General features: G+C 40.7%; 1 protein-coding gene across 3 annotated transcripts; it reads left to right on the forward strand.

Annotated features, from left to right (window-relative positions):
- Positions 1-445: 445 nt before the first annotated feature.
- LOC133508090 (monocarboxylate transporter 2-like) lies at positions 446-25,411 on the forward strand. 3 transcript variants are annotated; one of them, XM_061833814.1, is made up of 6 exons: positions 446-578; positions 5,538-5,758; positions 9,489-9,632; positions 15,012-15,827; positions 20,832-21,002; positions 21,286-25,411. In XM_061833814.1, exons 2-6 carry the CDS (start codon positions 5,542-5,544, stop codon positions 21,309-21,311), a joined length of 1,374 nt encoding a protein of 457 aa, XP_061689798.1. In that variant the 5' UTR covers positions 446-578; positions 5,538-5,541; the 3' UTR covers positions 21,312-25,411. The 3 variants fall into 3 exon arrangements, with proteins under 3 accessions (XP_061689798.1, XP_061689797.1, XP_061689799.1); XM_061833813.1 differs by having other exon boundaries at positions 20,832-25,411; XM_061833815.1 differs by lacking the exons at positions 446-578; positions 5,538-5,758 and adding an exon at positions 9,732-11,992 and having other exon boundaries at positions 9,494-9,632; positions 20,832-25,411.
- Positions 25,412-26,237: the final 826 nt, after the last annotated feature.

The raw sequence follows: 26,237 nt of genomic DNA on the forward strand, positions 1-26,237 counted from the left end.
ATCCAACAAACTTAAAAATGCCCCTTGTGAGATACAGAACAGTCTGTACTGTTCTTTTTCAGATTAGTCGGAAAATATTTTGTAAACCTATAAACGTGATTATTTTTATTTTTCTTGTGCTGGTAAAGTGAACATATCCGCCACTAATATTTTTGGGAGTATAAGACAAAACAATGTTCTTAAGCAAAAATCTAGGGGGAATATTAGCCGCTGCCAGGCTTAAGACTCTCGCAACTACAACGTTGGCCCCGTTTTCGTTTATTAATCCCCAAAATATTAATTTAACTCTTGATTTTACCTTTTTTTATTTTGAAGACGTAAGGAATACAAAACACTAATGCTTGAGTAAATATCGAGAGGTAAATTAAGGAGAAGTCGTCACAAAACTAAATACTGAAGGACAGATGTCTATCATTTTACCTCTATGGTAAATGAGTTCCAGGATGTGCTAGCTAGTTGGACTCCTCCTCCATGCCGGGTGACACGTGACCAACACCACTTGTAGTCGAGCCGTATTCACAAGTTTGGGTAACTCGGTTTAGTGGTTGTCGGTTGGGCCATACTGGAAACAATAAACGGTAAGTTGGTTTTTTTTTACACCCAAGTGTTGCCCAAAAAGTATAAAAGAGAAAGTTTGACCTCAACTTTTACTATCGAAGTGTTACATATTTACTCTGGTGAGGTGACGTGATAAACTGCGGCTTTTCGCTTCAGAGTGGTTTTACAGTCGTTGATTGTCGTTCTACTGTGGGAAACATTTAAAGCAGTTTTAATGCAATATACGTATGAAAGTTACAGTTGAAATGATTTAGTCTGACAAGACTAAGCTGTTTCTCTGCTAATGTGATACGTTAGAGTTCCCATTGATCGGTCGCGGTCACATGCTGAGTATAATTGCGTCAAAGAAAATGTGCTGGAGTGCGGGTATTATTAACATTTCACACATTAGCAATAGTATAGTATTTAAAAACCATATGCAAAGCCATTTTGGGAACACTTATTTGCCATCACTCGTAAGGCAAAACTGCAGTTGTTGACATCCACGCATTACATGCAATGAGTTGTTCTTTTTTCAAAATACCTGTTTAACAAAATATCAATATCACTGGATAGAGGATGATACACGAATACATGTTTTAGGATTTGGTTAATACTCCAAGATTTTATATCACTTTTTATGGATCAAATTGACAATGTACATCAAGAGCCCTTGGCTGTTTGGTAGAACGATGCCAGTGGAAGTGGAAATATGACGTTTATAAAGACCATTTTCATTTATTTTGTTTTTTTTTTAATGGTGTCGTCCTCTTAAGCCATCTCATTTTCCTGGTCAAACTCAGTTAATTGAAGACTAAATTTCCCATAGGTGTGAATAAACATTCACGTTTATTTCTATGTGCCCTGCGATTGGCTGGCGACCAGTTTAGAGTGTACCCCGCCTCTCCCCTGAAAATAACTGGGATAGGCTCCAGCACGTCTGTTACCCTAGTGAGGATAAGCAGTACAGAATATGGATGGATGGAAGAATGATAATACTATTAAATAGGGAATTTTAGACATATAGGTTTATATTGTGGTTAAATCCTATGAAAGTGTCTTTTTAAACGCTGATGTCCAGGAGCATTTTCATTGTTGTCAGAACTAAATAAAACCTCATCTGAATTTAAAATGTCAAAAACTAGGTAGTAAGGGATTTCTTAATTACCGAGTATGAAAACAACCATGGTTATCTTGTGCAAAACAAAATCGAAAATGCAATTGTACTGTAATTCACATGCATGGGCCCTAGGCCACTACTACGTGTCATTCCAGCAGAAATACCAACACAGTCTACCCTGGAGGTAATGACTAAAACAACTCCTAACACCACTTGTCAGAAATGGAATAGTGTTTATCCAACAACTAAGGCAGTAAATGATAAACTAGTCTTCTTCTTCTTCTTTTCCTTTCGGCTTGTCCCGTTAGGAGTCGCCACAGCGTGCCATCTTTTGCCATCTCCTGCATCTTCCTCTCTAACCCCAACTGCCCTCATGTCTTCCCTCACCACATCCATAAACCTTCTCTTTGGTCTTCCTCTCGCCCTTTTGCCTGGCACCTCCATCCTCAGCACCCTACCACCAATATACTCACTCTCTCACCTCTGAACATGTCCAAACCATCGAAGTCTGCTCTCTCGAACCTTGTCAGCAAAACATCCAACTTTGGCTGTCCCTCTAATGAGCTCATTTCTAATCCTATCCAACCTGGTCACTCCGAACGAGAACCTCAACATCTTAATTTTTGCCACCTCCAGTTCTGCTTCCTGTTTGTTTCTGATAAACTAGTATTTTCTACTAATATTGCATTGGCTAGCTTCTCCTGTGTTAGCTTTACAGGGACAGGTGTTAAGGTGGGAAGTCTCAACAAAACATGGTGTCATGATATCCATCGCCAAACTGCCCCACTGCTCCCACGCAGCGATGTGTGGTGGTGGTGGTGTGTTGGTCAAAAGTTGTATGACAGACTGATAAACTCACCAGGAACATGTGCACTGGTATCACTGCTCTTATCTGTGACTGTGTTTCCATCCAAAGCAGAGCATATACAATTGGCCGCATCTTTGGACCTCCCCTTGGTTTCTCCTGAAGGCCAAGGTCCTCTTGGAAAGATGGAGATCCGACATACATTGATGCAAATGGCATCCCACGAGGTGTACCAGATGAGTATAAGTTGGCTAACCAGATTGCTGCAGGATGGGAATCCATCTTGTTATGGATAATCCCAAATAAAAACATTGACAGAATCAACTACATACATTACAATGTACAGAAACTAGGTAATTATACAGAAGCAGGCTTTATTGCCAGAAGGGAACAACCAGCTACAACCTCACTCATGACGTTCCAGAACCGCATAGCGGTCGACATGCTCCTGGCCGAGAAGGGTGGCAACTGCTCAATGTTCGGTCACCAGTGTTGTTTATTCCAAATATCACAGCACCTCATGGGTCACTCACAAGGGCCATTCAAGGCCTCTGCACCCTGAACCACAAGATGAAGGAGCACTCTGGTGTAAACAGATCAGCCTGGTCTGAGTGTTGGGGGGAAAAAAAAGTTTGTTCTCTGTCCTAGTTTCTATAGCTGCAGCTATTCTGGCATTGTGTGGATGTTGTTGTATTCCCTGCATAAAGGCATCACTTAACCAACTTATTACTGGTATTGGCCCGACAAATTCAAAATTGGCAGAAATATATCCACTATTGGCACAACAGGGTATTGACAGTGATATTGTTGACCACGATGATGACGTTATGACTTCTCTTCCAGACCTGTTCTCTGATCCAGAAGATTACAAATAATTAGTGCTATATTTTCCTCCGAGTGTAACTATGTAGAATAAAGCTAAAAGGGTGATCTATTAGATGATGTGAGGATTTGAGCAAATGTAGGATAAAAAGGTGGATAATGTAGAAATAATTTTAAATAAAATTAAGTAACTGCTTCTGCCTGCAATGAAGAAATGCTTTGCTCTGCTCCAATTCAGTTACTTTCCTGCCTGCAATGAAGAATGCTTTGCTTCTGCCTGCAATGAAGAAATGCTTTGCTCTAGATAACGTGGCAGCCGCCTAGCGGGAGATAGCAAGAACAAAAACATCTAATCATCAGAACTGTTAGAACTGCTCCCTGTTAAAGAAATGATGACCACATATGTACTCAGCAATCTTCCACACATGCACACGCACAAGAACAAACAAGTACACTTTGTTTCTAAATGTTTTGCTTGCCGTCTCCTTTTTGCAATATCCATGTAAATAAGGAGCGTCTTAAAACTAAATAAATAGAGGTCCTGAGGAGAGGATAATCAGAGAGTGCAGTGGTGAATTGTATGGGACAGTTCCTCTCCTCTCTCCTCGCGAGACTTGAACTGGTGTCTCTTTTCTTCCTTTTTGTCCAGTTTAATGAATTTCTAATTGTTAAACCTGACAGTGCTCAACGAAATACACAGCCTGTGTAGCAATCATTTAATTTCAGGTAGGAATTATTTTTCTCAATCTTTAATTGTCAAGAAGTATTTATAATGCCAAGTTCACTCATTTGAGAACAATGCGTATTTAAAAAAATAAACCGTGTGTCACAGAGAGGTTAGTGTGTGTACGGAGGCAAAATTTTTTTTCCAGTCATAGTTAATGAATCTGAGTTTGTGTAAATCCAGAGGTCATTTATTTATATATCTGTATTTGTTTTGAAAAAATCTGAGTGGGTCCATCACTATGTGGGATTTATTCTTGATTGACAACAGATCCAGCAACAAAGTATTTTTATGCATCCTTATACGCTTTCAAACTTTTCCGTGTAAATCTCGATGACTTACTCACCACATACATCTGTACAGTATATCCAGTTGTCCAAGACAAGCGGAAGCGAATTAACAGTCCAATCTCTTATCACCGAAAACATCGACTTCGGCATTAAATATGGGTCCTCTATGCCAATTGTCTCTCATTTTACTATTTACTTTTATTATCACCTTCTAATTGATTAACGGTATCGGACAAAACTCTGGATGTTGTGCTTTAAGGCATACAGTATTTTTCGTTTCATCTCAACGGAATTAACTTGGAACAATGCTTTGTTTGACCGGGAATATGTCGATGTCACATGATTTTATGATGTAGGTGCACAAGCTCTACAGCAAATCTGGATATCCTGGTGTTCAACCTTGTTGTTTTACTGGTATGCTTTTATTTTGAAGACCAGACTTTGCCAGCTGGAGGATGCCTATCTTTGCCAGTGATACCTTTGTGTTACCGAGTGGACCAGGAGGACTGGTGTTGCCTGCAATTGTTATCACCTCATGTATGAAATTCGCAATACAAATAAAAATCATTTGCATTAAAAGCTTTCATTGTGGCATATGACTTGCTATACGAAATCCTTGATACACATTAGGACACCTGCAAGCTGTTCTGTTTCCCCTAGCTAAAAGTCTATTTGATGCCACACTATGTCTTTTTTTTAAATTTAATTTAATTAAGACAGCCATTCGACTTGTCCTCCCTTGTCGTTCTACTCGTGCATATAATTTAAAGACAAAGCAACCTAGTACAAGAATTTTCAGTAATGCACAAATGGCTCCATGTTGCGCCTTGTTAAATGTGTTGGATTGTGTGTTCATTTTGTTGTCTTTTTTTTTTTAAATTAATTTATTTTTTAAATTTAACTTAATTAAAACAGCCATTCGACTAGTGCTCCCTTGTCGTTCTACTCGTGCATATAATTTTACTCCTGAAGACAAAGCGACCTAGTAAAAGAATTCTCAGTAATGCACAAATGGCTTCATGTAGCGGCCTGTTAAATGTGTTGTATTGTGTGTTCATTTTGTTTGTTTCCAACATTTGCTACATTGACACTACTGTGGTGTTGCTTTAGCAGCTTACCAATGCCACTATACAAACAGAATTACACACTTTTCGATTTGCCAACCAAGTGCTTTCTGTGATTCAAGATGGATTCAACATGATGAATAAATGATTAACATATACCTTCTGTTCTCATTAGGAACATGTCCTTGGCACCAACCAATGGGCAGGGTTTTAAACCCCCCGATGGTGGCTGGGGTTGGATGGTTGTGATTGGGGCCCATATCTCCATTGGTTTTTCCTATGCTACACCCAAAGCCATATCCATTTTTTTCAAGGACATCCAATTAGACTTGCAGGCCAGCTACAGTGATATAGCATGGATCTCCTCTATCATGTTGGCAGCCATGTATGCTGGAGGTAAGTTGACTCAGAAAGATATTGTTACCCTCCATCTATTGTTGAAAAAGAATGAAAGCATTGTATTTTATTAGCTGCACAATTACAAAAGTACTAGAATGCTATTCTTCTGAGTATTGTGGTTTTCCCTCTCAATATCTTCGCACTAAACAGTATTTCAGATAAAATATAATCTACTACACATCATTTCAACTAGACATAATGTAATCCTACAAAAACAAAATTTATTTTGGAGATCCTCTTAAATAGGAGACTGCGAAAGAAATATCTGGTGAAACTACCGACATTGAGTCACCAACCAAAAGGAGTTTATACTTCATCCTCTGATATCGAACAATTCATTTGGCAATGGTAGTTGACAGAAATCAGTAAACAATTTCACAAATAAGGGAACTAGAAATGATCCATTCTAGGATCAAAACATTTCCTATAATAAAACCATTTTACTGTTTATATAGTAATGTGACAAGATTCCCCATAAGCATCAGTCTATCAGTTGTCTGTTTGTCAGTCGTTTGACCGTGGTTGAAGTAGTAACTTCAATCCAATACAATGAAGCAATAGTTTTGAAAATTGAATGTTGGTTTCTGGAGATTTTTTTTTTTTTTGTGGTGGGGAAAAATGCCTTTTAGGGGACTTCTTTTGTGTGATATCGCCAACAGAAACTTTAGTTGTAAAAATTTCTTTAAATCAAAGCAAGACAGTTTAGTATAATTTTATTCTCAGCATATCTCCTCGACCCTTTCATTTAATCTGATACTCCGGGAACACCTTCTCTGATTAGCTGACAAATTTCAGTTAAAAATATTGATGGGTATGAAATTCCAAGGGACTTTCCAATTGGTTTTGTCAAAATAACTGTGATGTTTCAAACTTGTCACGTTGCTAGGACTAATACTGTACATGTGAAAGTATGTTAACTAATATAAGCAAAATGTAAAAAGTTTAAACATCAATGACACAGGTGCAATGTGCAGTGTAACGAGTCACATCACAGATGGAAATCATGCATTTGATTTTGACCATATTAATCAAAAAAGTGAAGTAAATGTAGAAAATAAAGGATTTTGCTGGCCATTAGCCATACCCGTTATCACGTGAAGATTCTCCATAAAGAGAAATTGTTGTCATATGATCTCCTCAGGCCATGTCACATTGATAAACGAGTTCACATGACTGACAGCATCTGTTTGCTTTTAAGTAGGGTTGGGGTTGATAATCCGATGCGACCAGATATCTGTTTGTCAAGGCTAAATATACAAGTATATTGGTGCCAGACTCCCTATTCAATACAAAATCCTGAGAGATACTTAGGTACATCGATTGTAGTGTTGTGGACTGCCTATTGGGATGTTAGGAATTGGTTTTCATTTAAATAAGAAAAACAATCACTTATTTTGTCATGAACATGCATGCATGCAAATTAAATTTGTTTTCTGTACTTTACCTGTTATAGACCAGTGCAATGACATACGCATACACATTTGTACACACAAATACATTTGAAGCTCAGCCTTTATTCTCACAATCCAATTTTGTTCCCATTGTCAGCTGCTGGACAAAGCTAACCCTCAAGCTGTGCAATTTCTCCACAAATTTTGAAACTTTTCCCACGTGAAAAAATTATGTGATTGTCTTTGGTCAAAATAACCATAGTTTTTGAGGGCGCTGACTAATTTCTCGAGTATAATGCGTCCTGAAGTATAATGCGCACCCCCAAAGTTGACCTAAAAAAACAGGAAAACCCTACTACCAATGTACAATGCGCACCACCAATTTGCTGCTATTCCTATGCTCAAAATATTGGGAATTACAGTATCTGTATTTCTATTTTGCTAGGTTAGTACTTTTATTGTTTGTACTTGTATTGTTTTCCAAAAAAAAAACACCTGTACAACAATCATTAATAATCTTTGTGCACGTACTGATGCAGCAGTAATATATATCTTGGGGCAGGCCACAGGACACGCTTCTCCTGGTCCCTGCAATTGTCAGAACAAAATCCCTCAACCAACTAAAATAAAGGGTCAATGATGGCATAACATTTTATTAATACTGTTAATATAACATATTACAGTCTTGAATAAATGAACTATTTAACTGTTTAACTTCACCATTTTTTACATTAAGTATTTGTGCATAAAATGTTTATGCATAGTGCAGTTTATCCACTGCATTACACATTCTTGGCCAAGACTTCAAAAGAAGCAAATGACTCATGTCTAATCTGAAAAATATCCATTGTAGCTACCTTAGGTGCATCACTGTCAAACTCATCATTGATGAATTGGTTCAATTGGTCCCATCTTGCTCCCACAGCATGTCATCCTCTGTGCTATCCATAGCGTTTGTGAGGAAACATTTTGTGAATCGTAAGAGTCCTGGTTCCCAATATTTATCATTGGTATCAGCGCTTTGAGGGGAAGGTCTACCGTGCTAATAGCACAGCCTCTTGCCTCCGTTAGGCTACAATATGTACCAGCTCTTCATAGCGTCAGGTCACGATCAAATCGAAAGCTCAAACTATGTAGAAATGAGCGTAATGGGCACTTTTAACAAAAGCAAGCATTTCAATTGTGTGTCCTATCCGTTTTTTTTAAATGATTGTACTCGCTCACATTGTTTTGCTTCTGGTTTGGCTGCGTCATTGGCCAGAGTAGTGAAACATTTCTTTTAAAAGTGGCTGCACAACTAGCCCTTGTAGTTGACATTTTTTGTCTTTGTTTAAGTTAAAACAAACTCAGGGTCAGTTGTTTCTGATGTTTGGTGCAGTAGCAACAAATATGCTACGCTAACCATCGTAAAATGCAAGGCTCCCCCACCCCACCGGGATGTCAGCGTTCAGATATCAGGGTGGTGGCGCACATTACTGTAATATATATAAATCTGTAACACAAGTGTTAGGTTTGTCACCTAATTTGCTGTACTAAATGCACAAGAAACAGAAACAAGAAGTCGTCTTTCTGATCAGGAGGACGTGAGAGACAGGCCAGTTACCGTCTCCAAACACGTTCTGAACCAGCCTCTCGCTAACTCTTTCTTTATTTCTGAAAACACACAAGGTCAAAAAGAGGGGTGAGGAAGCAAGTGACAAAGGCATATTCTTTGATAATGATGCGTGTGCGTTGATGATGTTGTCATTGGCCACTTGACTGTTGGAGCTTTTTGTAGGGCCTCGTCCTGTGAACAAGACTCTTTGAAGCAAGGATGATACTTTGTCTGGCTGTATTCCTGTATGTAAGGAATCTTTGAAACAGGGCTGATATTTTGGCTTTGTTGCAAGTCCATAGTAAATATATTAACAATAATTCCAACAATAATACATCAAATATCATATCGAAATTTATATGTATACCTTTTTTTTTAACCACTCTATGTACAGTACCTCGGATACGACTACACAATGTGATTGTAGTTTTTTACTTTTCATCCATACCTAAATGTAATGCACTGTATTTACTTTTTGAAAAAAATTTTGTATTATTTTTGAGAATTTACGGTAAATGAGTCATTAGTCAGCCACCCCTTAATCCCCACACAGACTGTAAGGTAATTTTTCAAGTAATAGCAGTAAGTCCCTGTTATTTCCAAAACAAATGTGGTATTGTTTACTTTGTACATTCATTCTGCCCATTTATTTTAATTGAGTTTCCTTTTAGCAGTCAAGCAAGTAACAATAGTAAGATCATGTTGACATTAAACATAATTTTGTCTTCTTGTGATTTCACAGGGCCAGTGAGCAGTACATTGGTCAATCGCTATGGAAGCCGACCAATAGTTATCCTGGGCGGTCTGATGTGTGGGGCCTCCATGGTAGCTGCTTCCTTTGGAAACACCATCATTTACCTCTACTTATGCATTGGTGTCATTGCCGGTACAGTATTATAGTCCATTTTTCCTAATTTGTAGTTGACTTAAAAAATCAGTACAGGATCTTGTCCATTCGTCCATCCATCATCTAATGCTTTTCCAGGTCGGGTCGCGGGGGAAGTAGCTTCAGCAAGGATACCCAGACTTCCCTTTCGCCAGCCACTTATTCCAGCTCTTCCGGAGGGATCCCGGGGCGTTCCCAAGCCAGCCGAGAGACATAGTCTCTCCAGTGTGTCCAAGGTCGTCCTCAGGGTCTCTCTCCGGTGGGACATGCCCGGAACACTCAGCAGGGAGGCGTCCAGGAGGCATACAAATCAGATGCCCCAGCCACGTCATCTGGCTCCTCTCAATGCGGAGGAGTAGCGGCTCAACACTCAGCCCCTCCCGGATGACCGAGCTTCTCACGCTATCTCTAAGGGAGAGCCCGGACACCCTGCGGAGGAAACTCATTTCAACCGTTTGTATGTGGGATCTTGTTCTTTCAGTCACGACCCACAGCACAAGCCTAAAGATGAGGGTATGAACATAGATTGACTGGTAAATTGAGAGCTTCCCCTTTCGACTTAGCTCCCTCTTTACCACAACGGACCGATACAAAGTCCACATCACTGCAGACGCTGCAGCGATCCATCTGTTGATATCCCTCAATCATGAACAAGACCCCAAGATACTTGAACTCCTCCACTTGGGGAAGGATCTCATCCCAGACCTGGAGAGAGCACGCCACCCATTTCCAACTGAGGACTATAGTCTCAGATTTGAAGGTGCTGATTCTCATCCCAGCCGCTTCACACTCTGCTGCGTATCGCTCCAGTGACAGCTGGAGATCACGGCTTGATGAAGCCAACAGAACCACATCTTCTGCAAAGAACAGAGATGGGATGCTGAGGCCACCGAATCAGATACGCTCTACGCCTCGGGTCAGTCTAGAAATTCTGCCAAAATCAAAACAGACAAAATTGGTGACAAAGGGCAGCTTTGGTAGAGTCCAACTGTCACCGGAAACGAGTCCGACTTATTCCCGGCAATGCGGAACAAACTCTGACAGCTGTAGTACAGGGACCAAACAGCTCGTATCAGAGGGTTCGGTACCCCATACTCCCGAAGAACTCCCCACAAGACTCCCCGAGGGAGACGGTCGAATCCCTTCTCCAAGTCCACAAAACATATGTAGACTGTTTGGGCGAACTCCTATGTACCCTCGAGGATCTGCCGTAGATGTAGAGCTGGTTCACTGTTCCAGGGCCACAGGCACTGTCTCCAATGTCCATGTGATGTTGCAGAGGCGTGTTAACCAGGACAGCCCCACAACATTTAGGAACCCCGGGCGAATCTCATCCACGCCCGCGGGCCTGCCACCAAAGAGCTTTTTAACCACCTTGGTGACCTCAACCCTAGAGATAGAAGAGCCCGCCTCAGACCACCCAGACTCAGCTTCCTCATAGGAAGGCGTGTTGAAGGAATTGAGGAGGTCTTCAAAGTATTCTCCCCACCGACTCAAAACATCCCGAGTTCAGGTCAGCAGCACTTCGCCCCCACTATACACAGTGTTGACGGTGCACTGCTTCCCCTTACTGAGACGCCGGACGGTGGACCAGAATTTCCTCGAAGCTGTCCTGAGGTCGTTCTCCATGCCCTAACCAAACTCCTCCTACACCCGGATTTTTGCCTCAGCGACTACCGAAGCTGCATTCCGCTTGGCCAGCCAATACCGATCAACTGGCTTCGGAGTCCCACAGGTCAGAAATGCCCGATAGCACTCTTTCTTCAGCTTGACAGCATCCCTCACTTTTGGTGTCCACCAACGTGTTCGTGGGTTGCCGCTACGATAGGCACTGACCACCTTACGGCCACAGCTCTGTTCGGCTGCCTCAGCAATGGAGGTGCTAAACATCGTCAACTCGGACTCAATGTCCCCCGCCTCCTCTGGGACGTGAGCAAACTTCTTTCGGAGGTGGGAATTGAAATTCCTTCTGACAGGGGAATCTGCCAGCCGTTCCCAGCAGACCCTCAATACGTTTGGGCCTGGCCCATCGGACTGGCATCTTCCCCCACCATCAGAGCCAACTCACCACCAGGTGGTGATCATTGAACAGCTCCAGCCCTCTCTTCACCCAAGTGTCCAAGACATGCTGTCGCAAGTCCGATGACATGACCACAAGGTCGATCATCGAACTGCAACCCAGGGTGTCCTGGTACCAAGTGGACATGTGAACACTCTTATGCCTGAACATTGTGTTTGTTATGGACAATCTGTGATGAGCACAGAAGTCCAGGTGCAGGTCCAGGTCCAGGACCTGTTTGTCATTGGTGACCCTACAAGGGGCATGAAGCCCCAGACAACCCCAGCTCCTAGGATCATCGGTACACACAAACCCCTTCACCACGATACAGTCGCTGCTTGAGGAGGGGTAGTATCTTGTCAAGTTAACTAAATTCTGGCCGCTTTAATTATGGGACTCCTGAAGTTATTTGTTCTACAAGTTAGATGTACTTGGCATTTGGTGCTCTTTTTCCTCTTGACGCTGTAGCTTTTTTGTCATGTACAGTATCAGGGTGCCCATTCCAGCTACTGAGTGGGCAGTTATGTGCTCAAAGTGGAGCTGGGCCAGGATGACAAAAATGGGGAAAAAAACACATGGTTCCCGGAGATTATTTCATAAAGTGGCCCACTGTTCTGCGGCTCACCCGCCTATCAAAGTTGTCTAATGGGACTCCCTACCACCTTTAGTGGCTCATTACCCTAACAAGGACAACTGTGGAAGGATTAATATGTGTAGCAATTGGTCCTTTGGAATACCAGGGGGCACAAATGTCCTTTACTCACACACTAACAAAATGGGTCACTTTTACCTAGAATGTATAGAGGTACTGTATATACCACAGAACTCTATAGTACAGCAAAACATTGCCTTATGTGAGCCCCCAGGAAGCTGTTCCGATAGTTAATTATTGAATTACTGATGTTTCCTGATGAAATCTGACTTATGTTCCTGACCAATTTGATAAGATTCTCATCTTTCATCTGTTAAGTAGTTGAGTTATTTACAAATCACTGAGCACCAGGTAGTGTCATTTTGTGAACATTGAAGAACCTTAGTTTTGGCAGCCATGCCATGGAAAATTACATTTGAATTGAAAGTTGTATTACAGATAAATCTTACACAAATTCTGACAGTGTAACAATTTTGTTTTATCTTCTCCCAAGCTAAAAAGCAAAATGCAGTTAACATTGGGTATAAGTGACCACACTCTACACAGAGTAGTGAATCGATCAAAACTGGAGTGTTCTGGTTGTCTTCCACCTTTTAGCCTCTTTTCCAAGCAGACTTCTTTATTTCATGCACATTGGCAAGATATGACAGCTCCAGTGGGAATGTGGGCATCCAAATTCAATGGTTGTTTTATCCCCTAACTTATGCCCCTTTTCCAATGAACTGTTTCCATTATACTTTTTTGAGGCTGAGCATGGACATTGGCACAGTTTTTCAGAACTTCCTCTGTCCTGCTTCTAAAACATAGGCCCAGGAGGGCCCTGATGTAACCATCATCTGACTGGCTGACATACAGTATGTAGCCATTTCTTTAATTCTTTCCCATTCATGGTATTTCAAGGCTGCCGGACACCAAGTGCCGCTGCCAAACCCGACTGAACTGTCGTGTAGATCTGGATAACTAGGCGATTGTTTTCATCCATCCATCCATTTTCTGAGTTGCTTTACTCACTAGGGTCATGAGAGTGCTGGAGCCAATCCCAGCTATCACTGGACAGGAGGCAGGGTGCATCCTGAACTGGTTGCGAGCTAATCGCAGGGCACAGAGACAAACAACCAATTGTACTTACAATCACACCTACAAGAAATTTTGAGTCTACAATTAATGGATGTTTTTGGTATGTGGGAGAAAACCGGAGTGCCCAGAGAAAACCCACGCAGGCACAACAAGAACATGCAAACTCCACATAGGTGGAGCTCTCAGTCCACAGTGCTCCGAACTGTGAGGTCAACGCTCTAAAGCTGTTCCACCATGCCGCCAGCGACTGTTTTCATGCGTGGCTAGTCTGCCTCTGGTTCTGCTGCAATTAGAAATTTTAAGTCTTAACGTCGCATCAGTTAAGCTTTTCCTTATGATTTCCAGTTTTAGTAACTTGTGCCACATCGAGTCATATAAATAGTATGTAAAGCATAAAATGTTTTACATCAATCCTTCACTATATTCCAAATGTGTAATGTACCTGTCGAGAAAAAAGCAACACTTGTGACCAGAATGTACCCAAACATATACAATGCTGAATACGTTCAAAAGAATGGAACTAGTGACCCACCTTTCAAATAATGTACTTTTTTATTATCGTGAGCACCCTCTCACTTGAGCAACCTGCCCTAGGAATGAAATGTCCTTGAATGAATGAGAATATTCACAGGCATATTCGATTATGTGACAATATTTACCTCTCATGTAAAATTTGAATGCAGTAATATTAACCATCCATTATCTGAGGTGCTTATCCTCACAAGGTTCGTGGGGGTGCTCATGCCTATCCAAGCTATCTTCGGGCAGGTAGCAGGGTACATCCTGAACTGGTTGCCAGCCAAACTCAGTTCGCATAAAAGCACACAACCACCCACACTCAAAATCAAACCTCAGGGTAGTTTAGAGTCTCCAATAAAGCATGTTTTTGGGATGTGGGAGGAAACTGGAGTGCCCGGAGAAACCCACACAGGCACAGGGGAGAGTATGCAAACTCCACACAGGGGAGGGCTAGGATCGAACCCGGGTCTTCAGAACTGTGCCGCCCACTATAGAATATTAATTTTAGTAATTATTTAAGAGTGGGGGGCACTGTCGCTGACTGGTTAGCACATCTGCCTCATACTTCTGCGGTTGGAAGTCAAAAATCTGAGCTCTACCCTTTGTGTGGAGTTCACATATCCTCCCCACTTCTGCCTGTGTTTTCTCTGGGTACTTTAGTTTCCTCCCACATTCCAAAAACATGTATGATAGATAAATTGAAAACTCTAAATTGCCTGTAGGTGTGAATGTGAGTGTGAATGATTGTATAACTCTGTACTGTACTGTATGTGCACTTCTATTACATCGCAACCAGTTCAGGGTATGCACTGGCTCTTGCCCAAAGTCAGCTGCGATATGCTACAGCACACTTTAGTGAGGATAAGTGGGACAGAAGAAGGATGGATGGATTACAAATGTTATTCTAGAATTTCTTACGGGATCAATATATACGATATACACACACACACACACACACACACACACACACACACACACAATGAGCTTGAATTAATTATGATATTTTGGGCTAATGCATTCCAGGTACAATATATTGAATTTTCATTTAATTCTGACTTTTGTCTCCACACAGGCTGCGGCCTCGCCTTAAACCTGAATGCATCTCTCACCATCATCAGCAAGTACTTTCTGGCCAAGCGTCCTTTAGCCAATGGTCTGGCAATGGCAGGGAGTCCTGTGTTTTTGTGCTTCCTCGCCCCTCTTAATCAATATCTCCAGGACAAGTTTGGATGGAGGGGAGGTCTTCTTATCCTAGGGGCTTTGATGCTAAACAGTTGTGTTGCTGGGGCCTTGATGAGACCTCTTGGTTCCTGTAGTTCATCATCTCGTGCACAACAGAAAAAGTTTGAAGAACAGTCAAATAACGGAAACAACAAGCAATGGAGAAAAAGCTGTGGAAGTCGTTTCAAGAAAATATTAGCTTGGTCCTTCTTCAAAGATCGAGGCTTTGTAATTTACCTCATTGGGAACATAATGTTCATTTTTGGTGCCTATGCGCCTATTGTCTTCCTGTCAGCCTATGCTGTTACTCATGGTGTCGACCAATACTCAGCATCATATCTACTCTCCATTATGGGTTTTGTGGACATGATTGTTCGGCCTGGCACCGGCCTGATTGCCAATAGCAAGTGGATCAGACCGAGAGTTCAATACTTTTTCAGCTTTGCCATGGTTTTCAATGGCATGTGCCACTTACTATGCCCACTGATCACAAACTATACCTTCTTGGTGGTCTATGCTGTTTTTTTTGGTGTGGGTTTCGGAATGGTTTTTGCCCTCATATTTGAGTGCCTGATGGATCTGATGGGAAATCAACGCTTCCCGAGTGCTGTTGGACTGGTCACTATCATTGAGTGTGTCCCCATGCTGCTTGGACCACCCACTGCAGGTAACAAAATTAAATCTTCTTACAGTCACAATATAATTATCCTCTGACTTGTATCAAAATATTAACACTTGTTGTATTTATTTTTGTATGTTGTTTCTGTGTTTGTTTTAAACGTGAAAATTGTCTTTGTGCATGAAAATGAACTACGTGGATGCCTGTTCTTAAGGTGGACCTAAACTACATGGTTCAAGTTTAGAAATGCATCATAACACTCATGTTTAAAGAAAAAAAAAAGTGGAATTGGGTAACTAAATCTTTTTTTATTTTTTATTTTTAAATTATGAAAACATGCAGTCTTTCCTAACCTTTATTGAACAAAGTTACCAGTGCATATTTTATTTTACATCTTCTTCCCCCAAAATCTCAGGCCACATTGTATAAATAAGACACAAGGAATTTATCTCTGTTGGCGTACTCGACATGTACTGTATGTCATACTAGAGCTGCTCCAACTAACAGTCAATCAGTCAATGGAGAGAGAATTATTTTGAGACATGAAGACATCGTGGTAACAGTCACGGCGCAAAAGAGGTTGCTAGCAATCTGGAAATGACTGTACACTTCTTTTTTTAACCCAGCAAAAGATTATACAGAGTTCTCTAGCACAGTGATTCCCAACCAGTGAGCTGTGGCGCATCAGTGTACCGTGAGAGCGCTTCTGATTTGCCACGGGAAATTATCAAATTTCAATTATCTATCCATCCATCCATTTTCTGACCCATTTTCTGACCCACTTATCCTCACAAGGGTCGTGGGAGTGCTGGAGCCAAACCCAGTTGTCATCGGGCTGTAGTCAGTGTACATCCAGAACTGGTTGCCAGACAATCGCAGGCCACATGGAGACAGACAACAGTTGCACTCACAATCACACCTTGGGGCAATTTAGAGTCTCCAATTAATGCACGTTTTTGTGATGTGGGAGGAAACCAGAGTGTCCAGAGAAAATCCACACAGGCACAGGAAAACATGCAAACTCCACACAGGCGGGGACAGAATTTGAACCCCGGTCCCCAGAACTGCGAGGCCAACACTTTACAGCTGCTCCTCCGTGCCACTCAAATTTCACTTATTTGGTAAAAATATTTATTTCTAACAAATAATGCATCTTTGTTCATCTATCTATGGCACTGGCAAATAATGACAGACAGAACAAATAAATGCTCTTCTGTCTGATGGAAGACATTGTATAATTGTCTATTCACATTAGTGGCATTTTTGTTTGTTGATGTGTCATGAGATTTTTCTAATGTAAGATATGTGCCTTGACTCAATAAAGGTTGGGAATCACTCCTCCAGCATTTAGAGCATTTAGAATGCCCATTACAACAATAATAGTATTGGTCAACAACAGATCTGCATATAGTGTAGCATTGTATGCAGTAATAATAATTGGCATCACAGAATGTGAGAAACTAGACACAAAATTTGCACTACGTTGCAGTTGAATTGTTGAACTGTTTAAGAAGTGCTTTGTAATATATGTGTCTATCTATCTATCTCTATCTATCTATCTATCTATCTATCTATCTATCTATCTATCTATCTATCTATCTATCTATCTATCTATCTATCTATCTATCTATCTATCTATCTATCTATCTATCTATCTATCTATCTATCTATCTATCTGTGTATCTATCTGTGTATATATGTATATACAGTATATAAAACCCCAATCCCACTGGAGTTGAAACATTGTGTTAAACAAAAACAGAATACAATTACTTTCAAATCATGTTCGACCTATATTTAATACAATACAAAGACTAACTATTTAATGTTCACAATGTTCAACTTGATGTTTTAGCAAATAATCATTAATTTATAATTTTATGGCTAGAGCATGTTCCAAAAAGGCTGGAACATTCATGTTCACTTTTTTTTTCACATTAAACAAACATTTGGGAATTGAGGACAGTAATTTTGAAGCTTTGCTGGTGGAATTCTTTCCCATTCTTCCTTGATGGATAGCTTTAGCCCTTCCAACACTCAGGGGTGTCGTCGTATTTTATGTTTCATAATGCGCCACACATTTTCAATGGGAGACAGGTCTGGAATGCAGGCAGGCCAGTCTACTACCTGCACGCTTTTACTACAAAGCCACACTGTTGTAACAAGTGCAGAGTGTGGTTTGGCATTCTCTTGCTCAAAAAGGCAGAGACTTCCATGAAAAAGATGTTGGTTGGATGGCAGCACATGTTTCCCCCCAAAACTGTCCTGTTTATACCTTTCAGCATTAACGGTGCCTTCCCAGATGCATAAGTTGCCCATGCCATTGGCAATAACACGTCCCCATACCATAAAAACAAAATACAATGGTTTTTCAAATCAGAGACCCCATAGCTCAGTAGTTAGAGCATTGGTTTGGTAAACTAAAGGTCGTGAGTTTGTATCTCACTGGGGCCTCTACTCCCCAACGGGTATTTGGTTATAATTAATTGAAAGTCACTCAAAACATATTTACAGATTTTGGACCTTGCTGAACACATAGGGTGTGTGGTGTAATAGGGCGACCTGTCCATTTTTAATTTAAAGACATTTAAATGCGCCTCATGGTGTTTGTCTCTATGTTCCTTGTGATTAGCTGGCAACAGGTTAAGGGTGTACCCTGCCTCCTGCCTGATGATAGCTGGGAAATGTTCCAGCACTCCTGCTGCTGGATAAGCAGCTCAGAAAATAGATGGATGGGTGCTGATTTTTACTTGAAGTGAAATGTGCCAATGTTTTGTTGAACATAAAGCTGATCTACTTGCAGGAGGCTATTACATAATGAATGGCAACGAATGAATACATAGGTTAATTGTACCTTCTGTCATCTATTGCATGTGTCGATGGCAGAGATGAACAGCAATACTTAATTTCTAAAAACTCCCTCCTTCTCAGAAATTATGTTTGAATTTTGTGTAATTCTGTTTGAAAACACTTTCAAATCCCGAGTCATACAAGTAATGGTAGGATGTAATCTGTCCTGCTCACAGTGCATAAGGGTAGATATTTGTATGGTACCCCAGAATATATGAAAGTGAATGAAGTAAATGAATCAACATTCCTCTTAATGACAATTCTTAATAATATATGTCCTCGTGGTGTAGTGGTTAGTGTCGGCTCTATAGATGATTGGAATTTCTGTACTGTGTATTCAAAACAAAGGCTTAGAAGAAGTAGCAGCAGCAGCAGTGCAGACACTGTACAGAATAATCAACTCTGCTCACCAGCCCACTGACAAACCTACATTGGCAACAACTTGAGTTTTAATGAGGTGGAAATTTATAGGCTCCAGTTTTGTCTGATACGACCCTGTTTTGGGGCACTCAATTAAACGGGTAAATAAGTACCTCCCTGCACATCTTGCATTCTCCTCCAGAGGGCACAATCATTACGTCTACCCTAACTAATTTGCTTGTTACTGTTCCCCCAAAACCTTTGGGTCAGTCCAATTATGTATAAGTGAGGTGAATCTGTGTAATTATCTTTTTGCTTAGGCTCTTTAATGATGTTCCATTCAGTCTCCTCTAAGTCAGTTTACCTGTGCTGTAATTAAATTGGAGATCAAAAAGGGGACAATGCCAGATGGACTCCATGAATGCTTTGCCATACAAAGGCCATCTTAATAAGGATGATGGCCATTTGTGTATCGTCACCATATGACAGCTATCAATCAGATCCCACAACCTCAATGTGATGGTTGAAGGTGATCCAAATGCAAAATTACCTGTTAGTTTTTTATCTTTTATTTTCAATTTCAATTACTTGTCGTTTTAACCATGTTGTCTTGAGTCTAGTGTCTAGTAGCAAGATACTTTGTTACGTAGAGATACGCTCCAGTTCTCTTTAACCAGTTATCACATATTTCTGCTTCGCCACTGTTGGTATTATTTTATGGTAGACTCATGTTACCATGTAAAACCGAAAAAGACAAACTTGTGCAGTTCGTCCTTTAGAGCTCTCATTACTGATCAACGAGCTGACTCCAGACACAAAAATGAAATGGAAATTGCCTTACCATACTAGAAATACAGTAGAATGATTTGGATTACAAGTTTAAGATTGAGCTAAAACTTGGTCAAAAGTCAAATTAAAATTGTCATTGGTGTGTTGGTAAAGGAATTAGTGCTTCGCAAAGTACTTGGTTTTATGAATTCCTTGTTTATCCACATTTTAAATGTATTTTTACTGCTATCATGGAAGGTTTTTTTGGGGCCAAAATGCTCTTTCATACCTTTCAAAATCCATCCATCCATTTACTGAGCCACTTACCTCACAAAGGTCACTGGAGTGTTGGAGCCTATCCCAGCTGTCAAAGGGCAGGAGGCGGGGTAGACCCTGATCTGGTTGCCAGCCAATCGCGGGGCACATGGAGACGCACAATAGGCGCAGTTACAATTACACTTAGGGGCAATTTAGAGTCTCTGTTTTCAGATACATGTCTGTGGTTTGGGGCAACGGTTATTAAGTGTTAACACGCTCTCGCTCAATATAAATGATAGAACTCCTCTGCCAATAATCTATGTAATAGAATGAATGAGAGACTGCAATGTACTGACATGGACACAGAGCCAGAACCCCATAACCATGGAAAGACACTTGCAAAATGATTAATATCTGAAGGTAAGGTGTTCTGGACATTCGGAGGCTTAAATCAAATCCAAAACGCATTTGTAATTCTTCTGCAGACTTGGCTTTGATATCACTGGCTTTTAGAATGGACCACTTTTCTGATTCATTTTGGGAGCAGCTGTCAAAATTGCCTTCTCAGGGAGGGCCAGGAGGAGTGTAATGATACATGGTCATTTTCCAATATGGCAACGTTGCTCTTATTTTTTTTCTTTCACACACATGCACACAAACACTGCCCAAGCCACATACGAAGATGAATTCATTCGGGTAGATATTGTGTTGTGCTGCTTCTTTGTTCAAAAGTATTTTTCTCATGATGGAAAAGCATGAGGTGATATATGTGTGTGCGTACGTGTTTTCAACACTCGCCATTTTGTCTCATTACAGCGTTGCTGGTGGATATATTTGGTGACTACAAGTACCTCTTCTTCTTGTGTGGTGGAGTGATTGTTACTGGTGGGATCTTCCTTTTCATCATGAACATTTACAACTATCACATGCTGGAAAAAGAGAGTGGTAGACAACCAAATCCTAATCATATACAAGTCGTAGACCAGGGTGAGATGCTTAACACACTCAATCACAGTTTTCTTAAAAAGGAGTATGCAGTGCCTGACATTAAAGATGGGAGTGAGCCAGCGATGTGTTGAAGGAGTCAAGTCGCTCCACTTCATTTTTTTTCTTATTTGCATGGCCCCAATGCATCAGAGAGAGGTTTATTTCATGTCCAATGAGCAATTTTTAGCCAGACAATTGAAAATCCGAATACACTCAGGAGGATTAATTCACTCTCCACATGTCTTTAAAAGACCCGATTTGTCATGAAAAATGGATTTCACAGGTGCAAAGGAAAAGGAGCACTGTTAGCGGTGGCACGGGCCGCCGTTTACCCTGACACGAAGATGGGTCAAGCGGGGATGCGGGCGGCCATGTGAAAGGAGCTCCCCCCCCACCGGCGTGAGAGCAACCCTGACATATTTACTTCACCCGGCATGGGTCCTCCTGAGTATGCCACATGCACAAGACTTGTAAAAATTTTAGGAATTTGAACAGTTATGGACCAGTCATTTTTAATATTTCATCGGGTTTCTCGTCCTCCAAGTCTGTCTGTTGGGGAGTCTTTTGTTAGTTAGAAGTGATGCGCATATCGTCTAAATATAGCTCAGAACGATATGGTAAAATAGCCGGAGTCGCTTCACTCGCTTCTGAGATGTTCTCTTCCTCAAAAAGAGCTTCAGTGTCAGAAGGGGTGTCATAAAAATCCAAAAATAGCTTTTTCATCAGCCATTGCATTTGCAACGCGTGTTGTCAGTGGCGACTGCCCCAGTATAATGCCTGCTTGTGACGTCACATGACGCCACAGACAATGTGTCCCACCACTGTGATGTCGAGTCATACTTTTGCAACTTTGCGCTTTAATAAAACGCTCCCAGCTCACTTTTTCTGACTCGTATTATCATGCTTAATATTACATGTAGTTTTGATAACAATGCCCATTTTAAAACGTATATTTTGGTGTCAGTGGCACTTTAAATTAATTTAAACCCTTCTCCTAAACCTCTAGCCTTACTGCCTTTCCACCTTCTCTTTTGGATGCATAATAAATCAACCTTTGTTCTACAGTGAAGAAAATAAGTATTTGAACAGCAAGTTCACCCACTTAGAAATCATGGAGGGGTCTGAAATTTACATCAAAGGTGCATCTCCACTGTGGGAGAGGTAATCTAAAAATAAAAATCCAGAAATCACATTGTATGATTATTTTTTTTAACGATTTATTTGTGTTATACAACTGCAAATAAGTATTTGAACACCTGAGAAAACCAATGTTGATATTTGGTACAGTAGCCTTTGTCTGCAGTTACAGAGGTCAAACAATTCCTGGAGTTCTTCACCAGGTTTGCACACACTGCAGGAGGGATTTTGGCCATCTCCTCCACACAGATCTTCTCTGGATCAGACAGGTTTCTGGGCTGTCTCCCTCCAAAGATTTTCTATTGGGTTTAGGTCTGGAGACTGGCGAGGCCATGCCAGAACATTGATATGCTTCTTACGGAGCCAGTCCTTGGTTTTCCTGGCTGTGTGCTTTGGGTCATTGTCATGTTGAAAGACCCAACCACGACCCATCTTCAGTGCTCTGACTGAGGGAAAGAGGTTTTTCCCCAAAATCTCACAATACATGGCCGCGGTCATCCTCTCAATACAGTGCAGTTGTCCTGTCCCATGTGCAGAAAAACACCACCAAGGCATGATGCTACTACCCCCATGCTTTACAGTATGGTTGGTGTTCTTGGGATGGAACTCATCATTCGTCTTCCTCCAAACATGGTTAGTGGAATTATGAACAAAAAGTTCCATTTTGGTCTCATCTAACCACAAAACTTTTTCCCATGACTCCTGTGTATCATCCAAATGGTCAATGGCCAACTTAAGACGGGCCTTGACATGTGCTGGTTTAAGCAGGGGAACCTTCCATGCCATGCATGATGTCAAATCATGATTTCTTAGTGTATTACCAACAGTCACCTTGGAAACGGTAGTCCCAGCTCTTTTCAGGTCATTGATCAAGTCCTGTCGTGTAGTCCTGGGCTGATTCCTCACCTTTCTAAGGATCATTTAGACCCCATGAGGTGATATCTTGCATGGGCCTCCACTCCGATTGAGATTGACTGTCATGTTTAGGTTCTTCTATTTTCTAATGATTGCTCCAACAGTGGACCTTTTTTTCACCAAGCTGCATGGCAATTTCTCCGTAGCCCTTTCCAGCCAATTTTGTCTCCTGGTGTCTTTGGACAGCTCTTTGGTCTCGGCCATGTTATCAGTTTGAGTCTTATTGATTGTATGGGGTGGACAAGTGCCTTTATGCAGCTAACGACCTCACACAGGTGCATCTGATTCAGGATAATACATGGAGTGTAGGTGGACTTTTAAAGGTGGGCTAACAGGTCTTTGAAGGTCAGAATTCTAGCTGATTAGACAGGTGTTTGCAGCTGTATCACAGAAATAAATCGTTAAAAAATGCATACATTGTGATTTCTGGATTGGACATGCACCTGTGATGAAAATGTCAGACCCCTCCATGATTTCTAAGTGGGGGAACTTGCAATATAGCAGGGTGTTCAAATACTTATTTTCTTCACTGTATCATCATGTCAACCAACTCCTGAGCTTCATAGTCCACACATTTAAAGTCTGTCATTTCCTCTTCTCTTTCGCTGAAAAACACTCTATCCGCCACTCCTCCATCCTCTAACCGCAGTAGCCCTGCAGTAGCCCGGCAGGTTAACGGTGCCGGGGGGACATTGTTAACCTGGTCATGTTTTAGGCCGAATGCCCCACTTGACGCAACCCTCTGCGTTTATCCAGGTTTGGGACTGGCATACAGCACACCCCCATTGGAATCTCTTAGAGTAGTGAAAAGAAAAGAAAATCACTGATCCTCTTTTTCCATATTGAGCATTCATAAAATAGCGATTGAATAGATAATAATTGATACTGTCTATCGCCCAGCACTACTTGTAATATATGTTTGCCAATGCCGCTGCACTGTTGTGAAAATGAGGGCAGGTATAACATTATATTTTTGTTTGTTTACATTCCCTAGTTTATCAAACAACAGTATTTATTTTGTTTTTGTTAAATAATTTTTTTATTTTTTTTTTACATCCAAAAAACATGGCAAAAGCTAGAAAGGATGAGAATTTCAGTCAGCTTGTCTTTGTGAGACATTCCATTTACATGGAATACATCATTGTAGTGTGAGGCTCAGTAAACCTAGAAACACCTTAATTTTTCATATTTGAGACTAAAATGGTGCTTAAGTTGAAACGACTCTTTTGCCAAACTTTTTTTTTAACCTTTGAATGCCTTCATACTGGTAAAAAGTACTGTTTTTAAAGAATCCCTGGAAGTCAAGATTGGTCCTTCCCACAAATCCCTCAAGACCTATTGGGAAACGTACAGTATAATGTATAATTTGTTCACGATGGAGCATGTGTAATGTGTCTTTCCTGAATTCCATTAATCCAAAACAAAGCACACAGAAACAACCACTTGATTGCTCTCTCGACATTGTGCTTTCGAAGGTTCTCAGCAGTACAGCTCATCTTCTCGTAGTTAAAGTTTAGTATGTTCTGAGCTGGAATGACTGATCCAGTATTTGCCAAGGAAGTAAGCTATTTTGTTACAAGCTAAACACTTAAAAACATCTCTTTTTGACATGGTCTCCGTGATGAATGAATGATGGTTAATAGTTTTGTTTTCAATGTCACACTGGATTTTGTATACATTAATAAGAAATGTCTATGGATTTTAGGATAAATTCCATCTACTGAATAAGACCTGACAGGAGGGTGAAGAATAACGGGGGGGAAAAAAAACTAAATTGTCAATAACTGTCATCCAAATTGCTTTACATTTTTGTTTTATACATGATCCATGGTGTCAGACACGCTTGGGTGGCACAGCAAAATGAGCAGATGGTTCACTGAACATTAGCTAATAAATAATCTGTCTCCAGACTGCTGCATATGTCGCTTAAACCTGGCAGGAGATGGAATATGTGGTCATGTCATTTGTGATTTGGATTTTATTGATTGCTCATGCTTTTCTTAACATGCATGAATTTGGCCACATACGTTCCTTTATGTTATGTTGCTATGTCCTCACATCATTGTATTGAGCCCTCCTCCAATTTGTGAGAGTGTTTCCAAACATAACTTGAATGTGTTTGGGAATCTGTACTTGTTAAATGACTGTATGCTGCCGATAAAGGAATATTGTGAATAAATACAAAGTCGATGTCATGTTATCTAGTGTAACTTTTTAATTCTGCTAGCAACCATTATATAAATGATTCCATCAGTAACTTGAAATGGATTTGACTGAATGCCTTTGTCGGTTTGCAAAACAGCTCAATTAAAAGGAATCGTTACCATTAGTTGTAAAATTCTTGTGCGATTCATATATTAAAGGATTCTCTGAATGTTTGTTCATGCCGATGATTTTTTTGAAAATATTTCGCCTTGTTTCCCCCTCACCTCTCATTGCCAGACGAACCCATGTTCTGTTTCCCGTCTTCAAGGAGTAAAGTACAGGTATAAGAAATGGCTTCACGTCAACATCAGCTACGTCGCTTTTCAGTGTGGTTGGCTTTGTCCAATTTTTCACAATTATGAGGCTGAATCAAAAGTATGGAAATATCAGCAATGTGTGCTGCCATGTCAATCTAATCTACCCAATGCCTTCAGAATCAGTAGGGTTGGCCAAGATACAGTACTGTAAACTGTTAGCGATGGGACTGTTTTGACACATCAAATTTGTTTCAGAGGGCCTGTTGCTGGCCCGAAATAATCTCTGCATTTTTCCACTCTCACTCAGATGATAACTTTATATATAGAGTGTGTGTCCGCCCAGCCAAAGCTATGGTCATATATACATATCTACACGCACACACAGATTGTGGGCATGGAAAGTATTCAGACCCACTTAATTTTTTTTACTCCTTATAATTGCAGCCATTTGTTAAAATCATTGAAGTTCATTTTGTTCCTCATTAATGAACACACAGCACCTCATATTGACAAAAAAAGGGGAGAGGTTGAAATTATTGCAGATTTATTTCAAAAGAAAAACTGAAATATCACACAAACATAAGTACAAGTATTCAGAGCCACTGTGACACTCATGTTTTGTCAGGTGCTGTCCATTTTTTTCTGATCATCCTTCAGATGTTCTACACCTCTATTGAACTCCAGCTGTTTGATTATACTGATTGGATTTAATTTGGAAAAC

Source organism: Syngnathoides biaculeatus, chromosome 10 (genome assembly GCF_019802595.1).
Source record: "Syngnathoides biaculeatus isolate LvHL_M chromosome 10, ASM1980259v1, whole genome shotgun sequence".
Lineage (NCBI taxonomy): Eukaryota > Metazoa > Chordata > Actinopteri > Syngnathiformes > Syngnathidae > Syngnathoides > Syngnathoides biaculeatus.